Below are 17346 nucleotides of genomic sequence, written 5' to 3' on the forward strand. Positions count from 1 at the left end.
ACTTGTCATGCTTTATACAACTACATGAATGTACGATTGCTGTGTGATTTATTACTATTACTATTACTGAGCTAACATTGTTAACTGGTGTTGGCTGAGGTTACTTCACAGACTGCAGACTGTTAGACTTGATGGATAGCATTAACAACCAGCTAGCTTCAAATAATCGTGCAGTTGTGAAAGCAATACCAGCTAGATTTTTCAATCTTAACATAAAACGAGTAAGATTAGGGTGGGTGGACATTAGGTAAGGCTGCACTTTTTGCAGTGATCTTGTATAGAAAACTATTTCTGTATCAGTAATATGTGTTCTTTCTGTCAGCTTTCAGAACTGCACATGATTATTTGCAGCTAGCAGGTTGTAATGCAGCCTTCATTAATAGTAATAAATCACACAGCAATAGTATATTGAAGATACTGAAGTGGAACATAATCAAGGTGGCTATCACAACTAAAACAAGGTAGTTGCAGTTGGCTAATATTAGGTTTGTTTTTGTTTTTTTTAAAGAACTTACTTCCAGATGTTTCTTTAGGTTTGAGGTGGTCTTTTAATGCTGAGAGCAGCTTGGTTGCTGGTAAACAGAGCTTGCATCCCTTTCTTCTTTAAATGTGAAGTGGTGTCGGAAACGGATTCCTGCCTGTGCACTGCTGGCTCCAGGTCCATTGTATAACTGACGCCACCAACATTAACAGGACGCTTACATTAGAGCCTCTTTTTTTTTGTTTGGGTTTCTGGCAAAGTGTGAATTACCAAAATTAGAGAGAGGGATTGGCTAACATATGAAACGAGAAAAGACCGCCATGTAACCCATTTATTTCAACAAAGTAACTGTATTCTAATTATTACCTATTTAAGTGGTAACTGTAACGGAATACAGTTTTTGCATTTTAAATACATAACACTGGGACATGTATTCCGTTGCTCCCCAACACTGGTGTCAGACATGTTTGCATTGCTAAAAAAAATTTCATTTGGTTTAATCTAGAGGTGGAGCTGAAGGAGGCTGAGCATGATGAACATAAGCATGCACCCTGACTTGTTGTGAATTGCATTTTCCCAGTTTGTGGTTAATAGTTCTCACGGTGGTTTGTTGGTGTCCCACAGCCTTAGAAGTAGCCTTATAAGCCTTTCCTGACTGATAGATGTCAGTTACTTTGTTTCTCTGCTGCTTCTTTGGATGATGTGTAGCTTTTTGAGATCTTTAAGACTACATCACTTTGTCAGACAGTTTCTATTCAAGTCATTACTTGATTCAATAGATCTGCTAGCAATCAGGCTTGGGTGCGGCTAGTGAAACTCGACTCAGCTTTTTTTTATCATTTTATGTGGTTAATCACTAAAAACTGGATTTTCTATTTACTCGGGTTATCTTTATCTAATATTAAAATGTATTTGATAATCTGAAGCATTTAAGTGTCACAAATGTGCAAATAAATAAGAAAACACTCAATACCTTTTAACAGTTCTGTACCTAGAAGCTCAATCTGATATTTTTCTACCAGGGAGCTGGCGTGTTGAGTCTGACTGAAGTGGATATTTGGTTTCTGATATGCTCATCTGGGTGATCTATAAAAGTTGAGTTCTCCATTACACGTGTCAAAACAACTTTAACCGAGTGCTCTAGTTTAACATCTTATCATTTGCCAATTAGCACCAAGTCTCAGAGTGCAGTCTCATAGACCAAAGCACTGACCTAAAATGAAAAGTTCAGTAATCACCGGGATCATTCTAGGCCTTCAAATCAGTGGTGATTTCCCTTCTTTTCATCCGGCCATCATGAGGCTTTTCGCTTTGAGCAAAACATCTAAACAGTTTTTTGATTGATCGCATGAAAAAAACTTTAAGGCTATCCATCCAATTGTTCTTTAGAGAATTTAATGTGCACTAAAGAGACACTTGGACTTAAAGTGCCAAAACACGCCTGAGAAATGATTAATGCAGTGCAGATGTTACTGACTGGCACCAAAACAGCCTGCATTTCTACAAGAACAATCAAAGTGTCACTTTATGCTTTTACAACGTCTGACACTTCTGCTGTGCTCTCACATTATGGCTCAACCTTCACACCCTTCAAACAAAATCCCTCACATCGGCAGCGCAGAAAGCCAAATCTCAGCTGTATGTCTGAGGAGACGTTAAGACTGCAGCGCTCAGACAGACGTGTTGGGATTTGCCAATCAGTGCTGTTCTCACTGAGCTCATTCAGGGTGATTAGGGGTCTGTTTAACCTTAATACTCTTTTGGCTAATAACTCACATTGGACAGATAACGGGACACTCATTCTTCTTGAGACTATTAGCTCAGCAGGGACTCAACGCAGGACTGTCAGCTGTGCTTAGAAAGTTTTCGACTATGAGAGCTCTTATTGGTACAAACCTGTTTTTAAGACTGATTCACACTTTGATTGCGTGTGTAATTGGGTTACATTTCATTGGAGCCCTAATATGTGAATTGGATGTACTCTGTTTTAATTTATTGCCATTGGCAATGATCTGGAAACATCTCAATTCTGACAGCGGTGAAAGATTCAATTCTCTTTGGCATCATTGCAAAGTAAATACTCGTCTTCTGTTGGCGTTGATACCAGACAACAACAACTCTGATGATGGATGTCTATGGAGGGGAATGATGGTGATCAGGTCACAACTATGATCCAAAACATAAACTATACATTCATTAAAAACATACAGATGCATGACACGTTGCTACTTCCTACATCAGTGCAAGAGTAAGATCGTCTGTGCATGCTCCTCCAAATATGGTCGCATGTGTCTGTAACTTCATTTAGCTGTTTATCTTGTTGTCACATTTTGGGACTCTTTGCAACATATTCAGCCTGTTACCACATGTATTAAATAGGCAGCTTCTAACAATACTTTTGTGATGGGGCGTGGTCTGAGGCGTGGCTGCGAGGGTGGCGGACATTCCTGGACGGCATCCGCAATCACGCCTCGCCGGCTTTAAAGTCTATATTGGGTCTTGAGTTTGTGTTGTTGTTCATGTGTGTGTTTGGTTGCGAGCTGAAAAGCTGCAGCCGTGTTTGTAACAGCAACCATAAATAAAAGAAGTATGCTGAAAAGCATGGAAACTTTGTCGGGTCTGTCGTGCCCAATCCCGGGTTTTGGCACCACTGTAATAAATCCACGGCAGACCCGACCAAGTTTCCATGTCCAGGTGCGTCCGCCTCCCTTGCAGCCACGCTGCAGACCACGCCCCACCATAAATTTATTTAAAGATATAACACATTTTTGGGCCAGCTTGAAAGAAAGGCACATGCAAAATGTAAAAGTGAGATCAGAGGTCAAATGTGACCATACACCAGTATCTTTTTCTAAATAGGCAGTAACATTTTAAGCATTGTTTCAAAGATGAAGGAGATTTTTTTAGGAAATCGTATTTGACATTTAGGAAGAGGTCAAAAGGTCCAAGGTAATGTTATATATCATCCTCTATGCCTATATGTCGTCAATACAAACAACGGCATATAGGCATATATGCCTATATGCCTATATATATGCATATATAGGCATATATGCCTTAATTAAAGCATAATTATGCTTTAATTATAAATTATGCTTTATAATTAGCTGAAACTGATGAAATGTTGTGGTGCACTTGGAGAAGACTGACGAAGAGAACAAGAAAGGAGTTCAAACACAAGTCTGGATTTTAAATATTTCTTTTTGATATATTTAAGGTCCATTGAAGCAAACAAAAAAAAACATTTGCAAAAAGTGCAAACATTTCAGTCTGTGTTGTGCTTTCCTCAGTGTAAAATGAGCCATGCACCATTAGTCACCCCATATGTGGCTCACTCTACGGGTGACATTGTTAATAACTTGGGCTTTGATTGGACACAGATGAATCCAACTACCAGCTGGTAAGGTCATACCAAACACATTAGAGTAATATAATTCTGAAACATTAGCACCTTCTGGTGCACATAATAAAACACTGGAAATGAGATCTACATGTACAGATGAACAGAAAATGGGTCAAATCTAATCTGTTTAACTAATTTTATAGAAAAATGCACTTGACTCTCAAATTAATTTGTCTCCTTGTGAACCTGTGGCATTGCCTCAATGTTGGGTGGAGTCCCACCCTTTACTCCAAAAATAAAAGAGTCAAGAATCTCTTTGCACATGTCAGATACAGTAAATATGTACTGGATTTTACTATAATTGTACAGATGTAAACATTTCAAAATGATGAACGTCGTGCAAGTCGTGCAAAATACAGAAGACATGTTTTCTGCTTTCTGGGTTTTCATTCACTTAATAATTCACAACTGTTTTTCTCATAATCGTTTGCAAATGCAAAGTCAGAAACTGATCAAAGGCTTTTTGAAGTTCCACTAACATCTCCTTTAGAGATGTCTGGCCTTAAACTTAATGCAGGGTGGACCCTTTTGGCCTTGAATAACTGCTTGAGTAGTGTAAAATGTATGCAGAGGAATATAGAACCATGGCAAGCGATTAAATATTGACACGGATTGCAATTAGACTTCAAGGTGGCTGTAGAGTCTAAGTAAGCTCTTTTATAATGTAACAATCAATTAAGAAATATATAGTATTATGTATCTGTCTAGAAATTATTAGCTTCTTCTGTCATGCAAATTAATCTTTAAGGTTCCTTGCTAGTGCTTACAGTTCCCTTTTGGGCAGTGCCGTCTTTGTTTCAAATCCAACTGCAGTTTCATATCCTCACATCTCTCTGCTACCTCAGTCTAACAAAGAAATCTCATCTTAAAGACAGAGGAACTCTAAAGAAATGCAGGCAACCCTCCAAACTGCAGTGTACTTTATGATAAAAGTATATGCTGCATTAAACCTGAAATGGATGGTGCAGAGATCCAAGAACAGGAGCACAATGCAGCTGCTTTTTGGTACCAATAAGGGGAAATGTTGCATTATTTTGCATCAAATGACTCTTTAATGCATCTTTATGTGTAATCTGTGCTCTAAATAGATAGCTAGTCTCAGCTGTGAGACTAATCGGGGCATCAGATATCTTCAGAATCTTCAGAACAGATAACCCAGTAGTGCATTATGCAGTCTAGCTTCACTCAGTATAAGTGCTGTAGTGGTTACAAAGAGCCGACTTTAAACAAAATATAAGCATTGATCCCAGAAACAAACCTTCAGTAAGAGACAATACACTTATTGTACATCACTTCTCCCTGAATCGAAGCACCGGGCTGAATGTCAATGTGAAACTAAAAGAGATTCTTTTTTTTCATCTGTGCTCGTGTTTGTTTTCCCGCAGGAAAGTGTCGACCTTGGAGAGATCATGTTTTCACTATGCTACCTGCCCACTGCAGGCAGACTCACACTTACTGTCATCAAGTGCAGGAACCTAAAGGCCATGGACATCACTGGATACTCAGGTGTGTTGTGTTGTGTCTGCACTTTCAGCTGCACTGACTCAAAAATGAATGGTGCCTCTTTGAGAATCCAATTGTGAGCATGTCAAATTAAAATAAACAAAGGAAAGCTCTCTCCCTAATGCTGCGTTCTGTTTATATCAGCAAATATTAATAAGCAGCACTTGCAATATTAAGACAATGTCAGCAAATAGTTTCAGGCGGTGTGTTTATTTTAATGTCCCGCTGTTCCACTTTTTCTATTAAACATTTTCCCTACGATACTGATACCACTTATGAAACGTGACATTTATTGCACGTTAAATGCCAGGCTTTAGGTGTAATTCGGAGTGAAAGAGGTAATTTTCTTCCAGTTTTAAATGACATTTAAATTTTTTTTATATTATTCACAATTTTAATCCTTGGAGTTTTCGTGGATTTAGCTGACTGCCATTATCTCGATTTACTGAACCGTGCCTTTAAGTATATCGGGCTGTATGCTCTGGCTTTTTTAATGTGGCTTACATCTGATTAGTGGAGTATAATAACTCATGCAAAGTGATTTATTACTAACAGATGAAAATTGAAATCAGCATTCAGGAGACTCTCTCAGTCATGCTTTTTAGCAGTTTTCTATGGCCTCTCCTTGTCTTTGGTTAGATAAGACATTCACTCATCTACGTTTATGCACATTACTGATTCCTGGTTCCCCCAGTGTTGCTTTCATGTTAACACTATTAACACTGTATTCATTAGACTTCTTTGAAGATGTTTTGGCAGTCAAAGTAACCACAGAAGCTTTGTTGTTTTTAAAATTTGCCAGAGGCTTTCGTGATAATTGCTGCTCTGGCTGCTCCTGAAAGAGACGTACAACTTGGAAGTTGTCCAAACGTAATGATATTCAACTATAAAGACACATTTTCTGCCCTTGTTTATCCTGTTTTCCTCTCACCTATCAGATCCCTACGTGAAAGTGTCGCTCATCTGTGATGGGAGACGTTTGAAAAAGAAGAAGACGAGCATTAAAAAGAACACCCTGAATCCCACCTACAACGAGGCCATCATCTTTGACATCCCACCGGACAGTATGGACCACGTCAGCCTGCACATCTCCGTCATGGACTATGATTTGTACGTATATACTTGACTTGCTCATTCAGTAATAGTGAAAAAATGTTTCGGCTTTTTGTCTGATACATTTTTATCCATTTGCCTTTTCATTGAACATATGAAGCTCCCACAGCAGTCATGATCAGGCTGACCAGATACCAAGAAAACTAAATGTGAGGAAAACAGTGTCTGTGTGGGAGATGTTTGCAATGCTGGGAGGCAGCCTAAAATTTCTTATAAATAAAAAAATATAAAATAAATGCACATGTAAGCAGATTTCCAGGCCAAATAACTGATTTCACAAAGTACACGTTCCAATTTTCTTACTAAGTACATGCAATAAGGATAAAGGAAAGCTGAAATGTGTTTTTGTTTACAGTTTCAAGTCCTGCATTGTCTTTTATTTCAGTGTTATTTTAGCAGCTGTTCTGTCAGCTGGGTTTCAGTAGGGATGCATCCATAGATCGTCAAATGTTTTTTGAGCCATATCTGACAGTTTAAGTAATTTCTTAGCCGGTTGTGACACACATACACTGTGTCGCTTCATGCCCTATTTTCACTTGTGTGAAACTGAATATAATAAAAACCCTTTCCTGACTTCTTCAGACGCACTCAGTAAAAAGTAATACTTCACATCCTGCACAGCCTGACAAAATGTGGCGACTGCCTCAATATGGCTCTTGGGGTCAAGGGATATAAATGCTGTTCAGTTCCGGTTTAGTTGTAGTTGTGATAGCCTGCCTGCTAGTGGTAATAGATGTAACAAGTGTTAACACAGAAATAGTGGGAAATAAAGGAGTGGAGGTGGATTGCAAAGTGAGTTGCATAAGCAACTGTAGACATCCTGGCACACCTTAAATAGTCCATTCCATACAGGATACAGGATTTTCCAATAGGTTATGCAGGTTGACTCTGTGGCCTGCAGTAACTAATGCTTTGTTCAACATTTAGCAGCAGTCTGTGTTTACCAGAAACCAGCAGGAAAATTAATAAAAGATTATCTTACTTGTGCAGAATCATGCAAGTGCAGATTTTGACATTAGAAAGCTGCTGCAGGTGAATAGATTTGTTTCTGCTTACCTGAAAGTTAAAATGTAGGAACCGGATTTTAAGTATCTATTTGCTGGCAAATATAAACTACAGTTTATATGTTATTTAGTTTTGTTAATTTTTTTTTTTTTAAAACTACTAATTTATATATTACTTGTACACCTCAGAATTGGTTCAGTTTGCATTTTTCAAGGCAGCCTCAGACCACATAAGCACAACATTGTCATTAGTGCCACAACTGACTGAAGCGGACTAGTGATGGGATTTCCGGCTCACTAAAAAGAGCCGGCTATTTTGGCTCTGAACTGGCTCTTCAGGTTGTTTTGTTGCTTTAATTAATTTATTATTAACAATAATATAAAATTATGCACAAAAGCAATTACTACTGTAAAAAAAAGTGGTTTTATTTATATATGTTTATATATAAATATATGCGGTGGCTCCTAGAGACAAAACACATACTAACTCCAAAACACATTTCTAGCGTTAACTGAACTTCCAAAACAGAGCTACCTAGATCACTTAAATTATACAACTGAAAGCGTATGTGTATGGTTTGTGTATTTATACACAAGCACTCATATATATTTAAATAATTTTTTTTAAAAAAACAAAACGTTTATTTACCTGTTACTGCCACACACCAAATCCGGTCGTTGGTACTTGCTGGCTTGTGTAGCCACTAGGTAACAAAAGCACGATCTCTGTCATATGGGCCTGCATGAATAAACTTTCTGAATCCTTTATCATCCGTAATTGAAAATGATTGTGGATGATTACTATACCTTTCTAATGTGACATTGATGTCCCTGGCTCTCTTTCTCGCTCTCTCTCCCTCCCGCTCTGTTCCTGTGCTACTGCGAGTGTAACTACTGCCCCTCCCCCCTCTTCCCAGCGCAAAGCACAAGGCTCGCGTGCGGAGTGAAGCGAAAAAAAGTGTGAGAGAGAGGGTGTGAGAAAGAAAAAAAAAAAAACACGGCTCGCGATAAGGAGCCGGCTCGCCTCGTTCACTTCGGCTCTAAGAGCCATTTCGTTCGCGACCGACACATCACTAAAGCTGACTACAGTCATGGTTGATGCTGGCATACATGTCTGTGTCATATGTTGCTGTGTGACAGGCAGACTGTGGATCCAAATGCAGGAGGCAGATAACAAACCTTGACTCAAAAAACAGCTTTATTGCTGTAACTCATGCAAAATACAAAATAAGAAAAATTTAGACTAGGCAGGAACCGAGAACATATGGAACTGGCATTATGGAAACAATACAGACCACACAGGGCACACAACCTCAGGGAGAATGCGACAAAGAACGACGGGAGACTCAGACAACAAATACACACCAGGTAATGAGGGGAGAGGAAACAGGTGGGAGACACAGTGGGAACAAATCTGGGATAACGAGATAAGGCAAGTAGGACAAAATACAGAACAGGAGCAGGAAATAAATAGTACAGAAACACAGGCACAAACCTACAGAAGACAGAAAGACAAACAAACACGGAGATGTGACTGACTGAGGAGACAAAACTAACTACAAAAACAGGTATGACTGACATAGTAATGTAGGTCTTTATGGATTCATAACACATCCAGAATACCTCTTTTGCCAACATCATTCCCATAATGTCTGCTACTGAATATGCCTGACATGAGCTGGGTTAATGAGGTCATCCGAAGCTGCCACAACCAATGACCATTGCACAGCTGCAGGCTTCAATCATCTAGAAATGGAGAGCATTTCCTCACCAACAGATCTTAATACTCACATCTATGTACAGACAGGAGGAAGGAGGCCTCATATGAGATGTCTCCTATCTTCTTCTTTGTTCTGCTCTCCTTTTAAGAGTCGCCACAGCAGACCATCTGTCTCCATCTCACCATATCACATGATCTTCTGTCACATGGACGTTCTGCATATCCTGCCTCACTACATTCATGAGTCTTCTGCCCGGCAGCTCCTCCTTCAACATCCTTTGTCCAGTATATCCACTATACAGGACAACTTTGCCCAGCCTCCAAATTAGTCTCCACCTGACGTGTTTCTCTTATAAACTGATTTATAATCCTACACCTACTGGTCCAGTAGAGCTGAAGATGCTTTTAGTGTTGTATACACGTTATAGTCCTGGTGTATAAAGTCTATTTAAAACACAAACTTTCTTTTTGACTGGAATAATCACATAATCATTTCATTTGAAGTAGGAGACATTTTTTATGGGGAAAACCCCCCAAATATATATATGCATATAGATCATATTTTGTCTTTCTTATTAACAGAGCAGTACCAGGATTAGAGGTGTGGCCCCAAGTGCTTTATTTACAGTCTGCTATTATGCAAGGAGAAAATCCAGTGCTGTTAATAATCTCGGGGATTATGTGTTTCCTCCATTTACACTTCACATTGTTAGGAGAGCAGATATCAGCTCTGAAGCGAGTCAGTTCTTCTGCCACAGAGCGGATCAGCTGCAGATCCACCGCGTCAATCGGCGGGACAACCACACTCAGATTTGTGTCTCCTCTGATTACAAAATGGGCGTCTTACAGTTATAAACAATGTGATGTATGAGATGTCACCTCTAGTTAAATCAGACGTATTCATACCAGTATGCGTGTGTCCCTACAGGGTAGGTCATAATGAGATCATTGGTGTGATGAGGGTCGGATGCAGTGCTGAGGGACTTGGCAGGGACCACTGGAACGAAATGCTGGCCTATCCGCGGAAGCCCATTGCACACTGGCACCCCCTGCTGGAGCCCAAGAAATCTGAGAAGGAGGTAAGTTTGAGGATGGATTATTCTGTACGTGTTTATGATTTTGGATGAGGAATCAGGGTGCTTAGCTGGTAATTCTCAGCCTACTTAAGGAACATTGCTATAGGGAAGAGGATTCAAACTGTGAAGGGCTCTGAAGGAGAGACTTGAAGAAAGATGCTGCTTGAGGTTTGAGTCACAGGTCCACGGAGCGCTTTGCAAATTAACTTTAAAGTTAGTTGTTTGTCTAATTTGGCTCATTCATCAATACACTTTGGAGCAGCCACTGGAAAACTGCTTATTGAGGTAATTAAGTATACTCTTCTTGACCAATCGATTAGTGCAATGATAGCTGTCGGCACATGCATTAGCATCGCATAAACAACAAATAATAATAGATAAATTGGCTTAGCACAATCAGCAAGAAAGACGTTGACAAATAGAAGTTAAGAAGCGACTAAAAAGCAGCACAGTTTTACTTTTTATGTGTACCTTACAAGTAGGAAGTCAAAACTTAGAATTATGCTACATGTGTACCAAAGATTATAATGACATAGAAAATATTTGCTTGGTTTCTGTAAAATATTCTATATTATTGTTACTTTTTTAAAGTTTCCTGTTTTTTTCAAATGGGGCCTATTATCCTAAAACTGTAGCTCCATATTTTCATTCTCAGACTGAAAGTAATCCCTATGTTTCTTATACCGGGCTTTGGTGATGCCTGTCAGTTGTTCCACTGTCTCTAATGAGCTTCTCTTTAAGCCAAGCTTCTTCCGATTGGCTGATCCTCAATAATAGAATTTTGAAATTGTACTTGGGTTGGTCTCCTATGATCAAACTGGCTCACATTAGTACATTAAAGAAATCCCTTCCTCCTGACATCATACGGAGCCAAGTGTAGAAAAAAATGAAACTGAGCTTTTAGAACAGCTTACTTACATAAAGGCTTTGTTCAAAAGTTACCCTTTGCCTTTCCCCTTTGTATATACACTTACCAGCCACTTCATTGGGTACACCTGCTCAACAGCTCATTAGCACAAATACCTAATCGCTCAATCACATCAGAACAACTTATTTAGACATATAGACATGGTCAAGAGGACCTGCTGAAGCTAAAAGTGAGCATCAAAATGGGGATAAAGGGTGATTTAAGTGACATTGAAAATGGTATGATGGTGCCAGACTGGTTGGTCTGAGCATTTCACAAACTGCTGATCTACTGGCATTTTTCCCTCACAACCATCTGTAGAGTTTATAGAGAATGCTCAGAAAAAGAGAAAACATCCAGTGAGCGGTAATTCTCTGGGCAGAAATGCCTTGTTTATGCCAGAGGTCAGAGCTGCCTGGCCAAACTGCTTTAAGCTGAGAGGAAGGCAACAGTAACTCAAATAACATTTCTACTAAAGCTTTCCCACCAGGCTTGTGCTGGTTCTTAATCTAGAGCAAACTCTGTATTTCATCCACTCCTGGCAGCTAAGAATAGGAAAGTGAGGCTGCAGTTTATGCAGGCTCACCAAAATTGGATAAGAAAATTCGGGAAAATGTTGCTTGCTCTCGTGAGTCTCGATTTCTGTTGCAAAATTCAGATGGTAGGATCAGAATTTGATGTAAACAGCAACCTGCATTGTATCAACAGTTCAGGCTACTGCTGGTGGTGTAATAGAGTGGGGAGATGTTCTTGGCACATTTTGGGGCTCCAAGTAACAGATTATATTTTTTTAAACCTGACAGCTAACCTAAGTATTGCTGCTGACCATGTCTATGCCCCTATGACCACAGTTTACCCATCTTTTGATGGTTACTTACGTAGGATAACGCGCCATGCTTAAATCATCTCAATTTGGTTTCTTGAGCGTAATGATGAGTCAAATGGCCTCCACAGTCATGGGAGATTCCCATGAAGAATGTGACACCAACAAAGTGTATTAAGCAACTGTGTCGTGCTATCATTTTAACATGGATCAAAATCTCTGAAGGTTTCCATGACCTGTTTGTAGGTGATGGAAGGCAAAAGGATATCCAACCCAGTACTAGAAAGGTGTACCTAATCAATTGGCTGATGAGAATATAAGAAAAAGAACCAAGGAAACACATACCACGTCCACTTTCAATGCAAATGCAGCTACAAAGCAATTATCAATCAGAATACACATGAAGCAAATTTAAAAACCATGGTAACTTTAGGAAGTAGTGAGAGCATTGCTGAACCCATGGCAACAAATTCAGTTTTTAATTCTGCGTTATAGAAATTGCCGTTCCAAAACTTGATGGATATTTAAAGCAAATTTCATTACACACAAGCCAGCACTAAAGATAATAACTGTGGCTTTCTTTATTTCTATTATAATTGCAGCCAAATCATAAGGCTTTTTACAGCTAGATGTGACTCTATTACATTTTGCATCATTAAAGAAAGTTTTCTGGAAAATAGCTCCAAGAAAATGAAAATAAAAGAAAGTTCTGCGGAATAAGGTGCAGGTGATTAGGGAGCTTTCTTTGTTTTGAATTCAACATTTTAAGGCACAGAAGAAGAAACGATGATGAGATTTTGTATGTTTAGTGCTGAGATTTCATGCTACTTTTTTGTCACTTACTGAATGTTCTGACACACTGATTTGACACCTTTGTTTGGCCGATATTGAAAGTGAGCAAAGCGACATATGTGCCATAAATCACTGCCTTGTGTCTGTGTGCCCTGTAGTGGAAGGCGAGGACAGCCAGCTTTGACAGCCAGGGCTCCTGCCCTTCACCCAGGCCCCCAGCCAGTCCCTGAGCAGAGCCACCTGTGACCCAGCAGCCCAGAAGGGGGTTTCCGTCCTCCTGCTAAACCACTTCCTGTCTGTCTGATTGAGGAGAAATACAACCCCAGCGTGTGTCCCTCTCCCACTTTCTCCCTCTGTCTCTCCCTTCCTCGAGTCTAGTCCCAGAGCACTCCCAAGAACTGATCTCGGACTACCGTCCGTCAGTTAGTTGTGTAAAACCAACTCTGTTTTCGGGTTAAAATTTAGGGTCCTCAATTTCAAATGTGGGTGTTTTGATGGCCCGAAGTCATTTGGCGGACATGCAGTCTGCAGATACTGAGCCGTCTGAGCTGAGACGAGCTGATTCCGGTGTCCTCACAGGAGACTTTTTAAACACTGAAGATTCAACATTGCACTGCAGAGACGTTTGATGAAAAAAAATAAAAAAGCTCAGTGGGATATCACTCCTTGAAAGCAGTGGAGGTTTCACAGAGGGAAGCTGAGGACATGGCCTCAGCAGAAAAGGAGAAGACCTTAAGAGATCTGAAGCTTTTTCAAAACTCTACAGCTGTATAAGAATAAATGATGCTGAGTGTAGCATTTTGGAAATATTAGATATAAAACCACTCCACCATTCGTTATTGTTTGTGATGCTCCAGCTGAGTTTGCTGTACTTCCAGTTTCATCACTAACAGAAGCAATTATCAGATCTCCATCTTACTGAAGAGAGGCTGGATCAGACAGAAACTAATATATTGTCAGCCTGACAAACTGCAGCTTTGGTGTGTTTTCAAAAGCAGACATTTCACATGACAAAGAAGAAAAAGCTGCAGAATTATTGGGCTTCACAGCAGAGCAAATTGGCTGCATTGCAGATTTTTTTCGGGTCTTTGTCCATTTTCAGCGTAAGAGGTAGGAGGTTAAATTACCACACAAAGGCACAGCCAGATTTTAAAAGACAAAATATTATTTTGACACACAAACGTTTTCACAGAGGGAGCTGCAAAGGTTTCTGTAAACAGTGAAAATGCGAGCACACTTTACACACCCTTACCTCTTTCTCTGTTTGATGTTGCAATCTCACCCTCTTATCCAGGTGAAAACTCCCACCAACGCTCATGTTTTCTTTCAGAGAAAAACACCTTTCAGAAACACTTTTGTCACATATTGTGTTTTTTTTATGTTTTTTTTTTTCATCTGATTTTGGTGGATGTGTATAGCTTTATGTACAGGCATCTGCTGGTTACCATATGTATGTTTTATCTAAACAGAAAAAAACAGAAGAGAAATATAATGATAAGGCTAGATTAAAAAAAATGACTTTAATTTATGTAGCCTTGTTGGTGGTAAGGATTTAAAATATTAAATGAAAAAAACAACTTTCTTGATGTTTATGCTGTCTAATTATACTGCTGGATTCACTTACAGGGATAAATTAGGCTGGATCTGTAATATGTGGCATTTGGAGGATATTTGATGTGAGAAAATGTTTGATCTGTATCAGTATTATTAATTTGATTGGTCCCTGGTAATTATTGGCTCTCTTTACAGTAACTCAAGTTTTAGTTGGATAAAAGATGATGGATGCAGTCTGCGTATCTATGGAATATACACCTTCGATATGTTTGATACAACTGCCTTTTACTCCAGACATCATACCAAGTTACAGTTTTGAACGGATCGTTGCATTGCTTTATCGTACTGACTTAACACACTAGCAGCTGCAATGCTGCACAAGTGACGATGATGCAATTTCAGTCAAGCTCCCTCATAACCCTTACATACAATGGATACTAAATTTGTGTAAGTTTAATTAAGCACTTACTTGAACAAGTTATGAACTCGTTTTTTTTTTATATCCAATTATGTTAAGCTCATAGACTGTATATAAAAGATGTCTGCAGCCAACGTGATATGACCCTTTGGTTAATAAAGTCCTGTTGTGAAGCTTTAAGCTGCCCATTTTTACCATTACCATGTTGGTGTTTTGGTGCCCTATGTGTTGAGAGAGGGGTGGATGATGCTGAGAAACCGAGGAACACTCCACTCTCATAGGGACTCATCGGTAGTTTTGGGTGTACCATGTTCCAAAGTAACACGTTATATAATATTATTATATATTAGTATAGCATTTTTCAATATCACAGTAATTTAACATATTCGTGTACTAAATTCAGTACTTACATTACAGTTACAATTTTGTCATTACTTACATTCCAAAGCGTCACTTTTTCTTTAGAATTAAAAAAACAAAAACAAATCAAACATGGCTTTTTAAATGTATATTTACACAACAATCAGATGATTTGGAATGATAATCTCAGAATGGTCTACACCATTTAAGGAGTGGAACTTTGGATATTCCTTTTATTTTTATTGCACGAAAGAACAAGAGCGCAATGGCAAAGTGCAAACTACATCTAGAATAGAAACAGCCACATTGTACTGCTCACACAGCATTGGCTCTTTGCAGGCATCTGCACAGATAGCATGCTAATGCAAAAGCTAGCAAAGAAAGCACATTGTAGGTTCTGTGTTTGTAGGTGACACTAAAAGGCAGATCTGATATGTTTGTCCTCAGTGAGACAGGGATTTGTGTCAGTTTGTGCATTATAGCTTTGGGTTTATATAGTTAGCTGATTATTAAAGGAAAACACAAAATTAATTTAGCAAGTAGTGTAACCAGTTAATTTCCCGAATGAGTAATTATGTAATGTACTACATTACTTATGAGGAAAGTAATGAGAAATGTGTGATGTATTACTTTGGAGTAATGACCCAAATACTGCTCATCAATCATAGCCTAGGCCAACATAAAGCACATTCTGCTTTATTGTTTTAAATGCTAGTGGTAAATTTGACAAGAGGTTTACTGAGACTCATTGAGCAGAAGGGTTTTTCTTCCTGTAGACTTGCAACCTGATGAGTCAGCCTCTACTATTTATTGGAAGAAAACTTGCTTAAGGCACTTTCCATATTGGCTTCACTTTTCAAACAAGGAGGCTATGTTCATCTTTTATTTACAGTCTATTGTTTAATCCCCCAAACGTTAACTGATTTCTGTGACTTTTTTAGTTTTCTCACAAGTACTTAAACAATGTCAGGAGACCAAATCAGGAAATTATCTAAGCTGTCCTTTCTCATATGGATCACATAATATGACATAATCTGAAGTTCTGTCACTCCCAGAAATGATACCTTTTGGTTTTGATAAAGGGGCTGACTAGACAGATCATGCAGGAGACATTACAACCATTCAGAAGCCGTGAAACTTCCGGACTGTTAGCTGCATCACTCCCAAATTAGCACAATCAATTATCATACAGACTTTCTACTGAGGAGCTGACAGGTTAAAGATCATCTAATGCAACAAATATTTTAGCTTTTACAGATTCTCCATCATGTAATAGTTAGAAAAAGTCAGCACCCAGAACTTTCAGTGCATTTGTAAAAACACCTAAGATTAATAGTATGCTGCAGCAGGCAGGTTTTTATTTATTTATTTATTTTTTATTCAGGGCAGATAGCAAAATGAAGCACAAATTGCAGTATCACATAAAATGAATACAAGCCATTTCATAGTTCTTAGCTGGTTGCCGGCATGGCCTTGACTGCTCTCTTATGATCAAGTTTGACACTTATTAAGATGAAAAGCAGTTTTTTAACTGAAAATATTTCGTCATGGACCTTTACGCCGAGGCCACTGAGATTCCAAGGTCAAGGTCCCCGAAATTCAACTTTATACAAGCTCCTACGTCATGTGATTCTTGAGTTATCGCATAAACAGACTTAGATGTCCACACCACCTGCCCACCAGGTGTGGTGACGACAAAACTCCATCAGCCTTTTACAGCAGAGAGGAAAAAAGCTATACATATAGAGGGTGTCCAAATTAATAGGCTGCATCCTCCTGAGGCCACATTTGTAGGCCGATTACATCACAGCGACGCGACAAAGGCTGTTTAAATTCGTAGACTCCTCCAAATGCAGCCGACGATTGCGTCCTCATTTTCCCCGAATTTGAAGGATGGGTCGGGCGTGTCCTTCCTGGCCCACCATGTCCCAGAATTCATAGTGTGGCCCAGCCAATTCCAGTTTTCAACAATGGCGGTCGCTACTAAGTTTTAATATTACTCTTATTAATCTTTCTGGGTCACAAAATAAACTTTTAAGATATTTTCAGGTGAGAATGTAGCTGTGTAAACTTCAAATATCTGCTTGGTTTATCAAGATATCACACATCTGCAAAAGTGCGCCGACATTTTCGGAGGCGTCTGTTACCCACCAGCTCGATAGCTAGCTAGCTAGATAACAGCAAACTCCCCG

General features: G+C 39.1%; 1 protein-coding gene across 1 annotated transcript in view; it reads left to right on the forward strand.

Moving 5' to 3' along the window:
- Nucleotides 1–16880, forward strand: part of syt6a (synaptotagmin VIa) — an 81929-nt gene extending 65049 nt beyond the window's left edge. Inside the window, exons 4-7 of the mRNA XM_040038025.1 lie at nucleotides 5270–5390; nucleotides 6326–6497; nucleotides 10153–10303; nucleotides 12981–16880. Coding sequence (XP_039893959.1) covers nucleotides 5270–5390; nucleotides 6326–6497; nucleotides 10153–10303; nucleotides 12981–13052 — 516 coding nt within the window. The 3' untranslated portion in view covers nucleotides 13053–16880. The remainder of the gene's footprint in view (nucleotides 1–5269; nucleotides 5391–6325; nucleotides 6498–10152; nucleotides 10304–12980) is intronic.
- Nucleotides 16881–17346: the final 466 nt, after the last annotated feature.

The sequence above is a fragment of the Simochromis diagramma genome, unplaced genomic scaffold (genome assembly GCF_900408965.1).
Source record: "Simochromis diagramma unplaced genomic scaffold, fSimDia1.1 OVJJ01000061.1, whole genome shotgun sequence".
In the NCBI taxonomy this organism is placed as follows: domain Eukaryota; kingdom Metazoa; phylum Chordata; class Actinopteri; order Cichliformes; family Cichlidae; genus Simochromis; species Simochromis diagramma.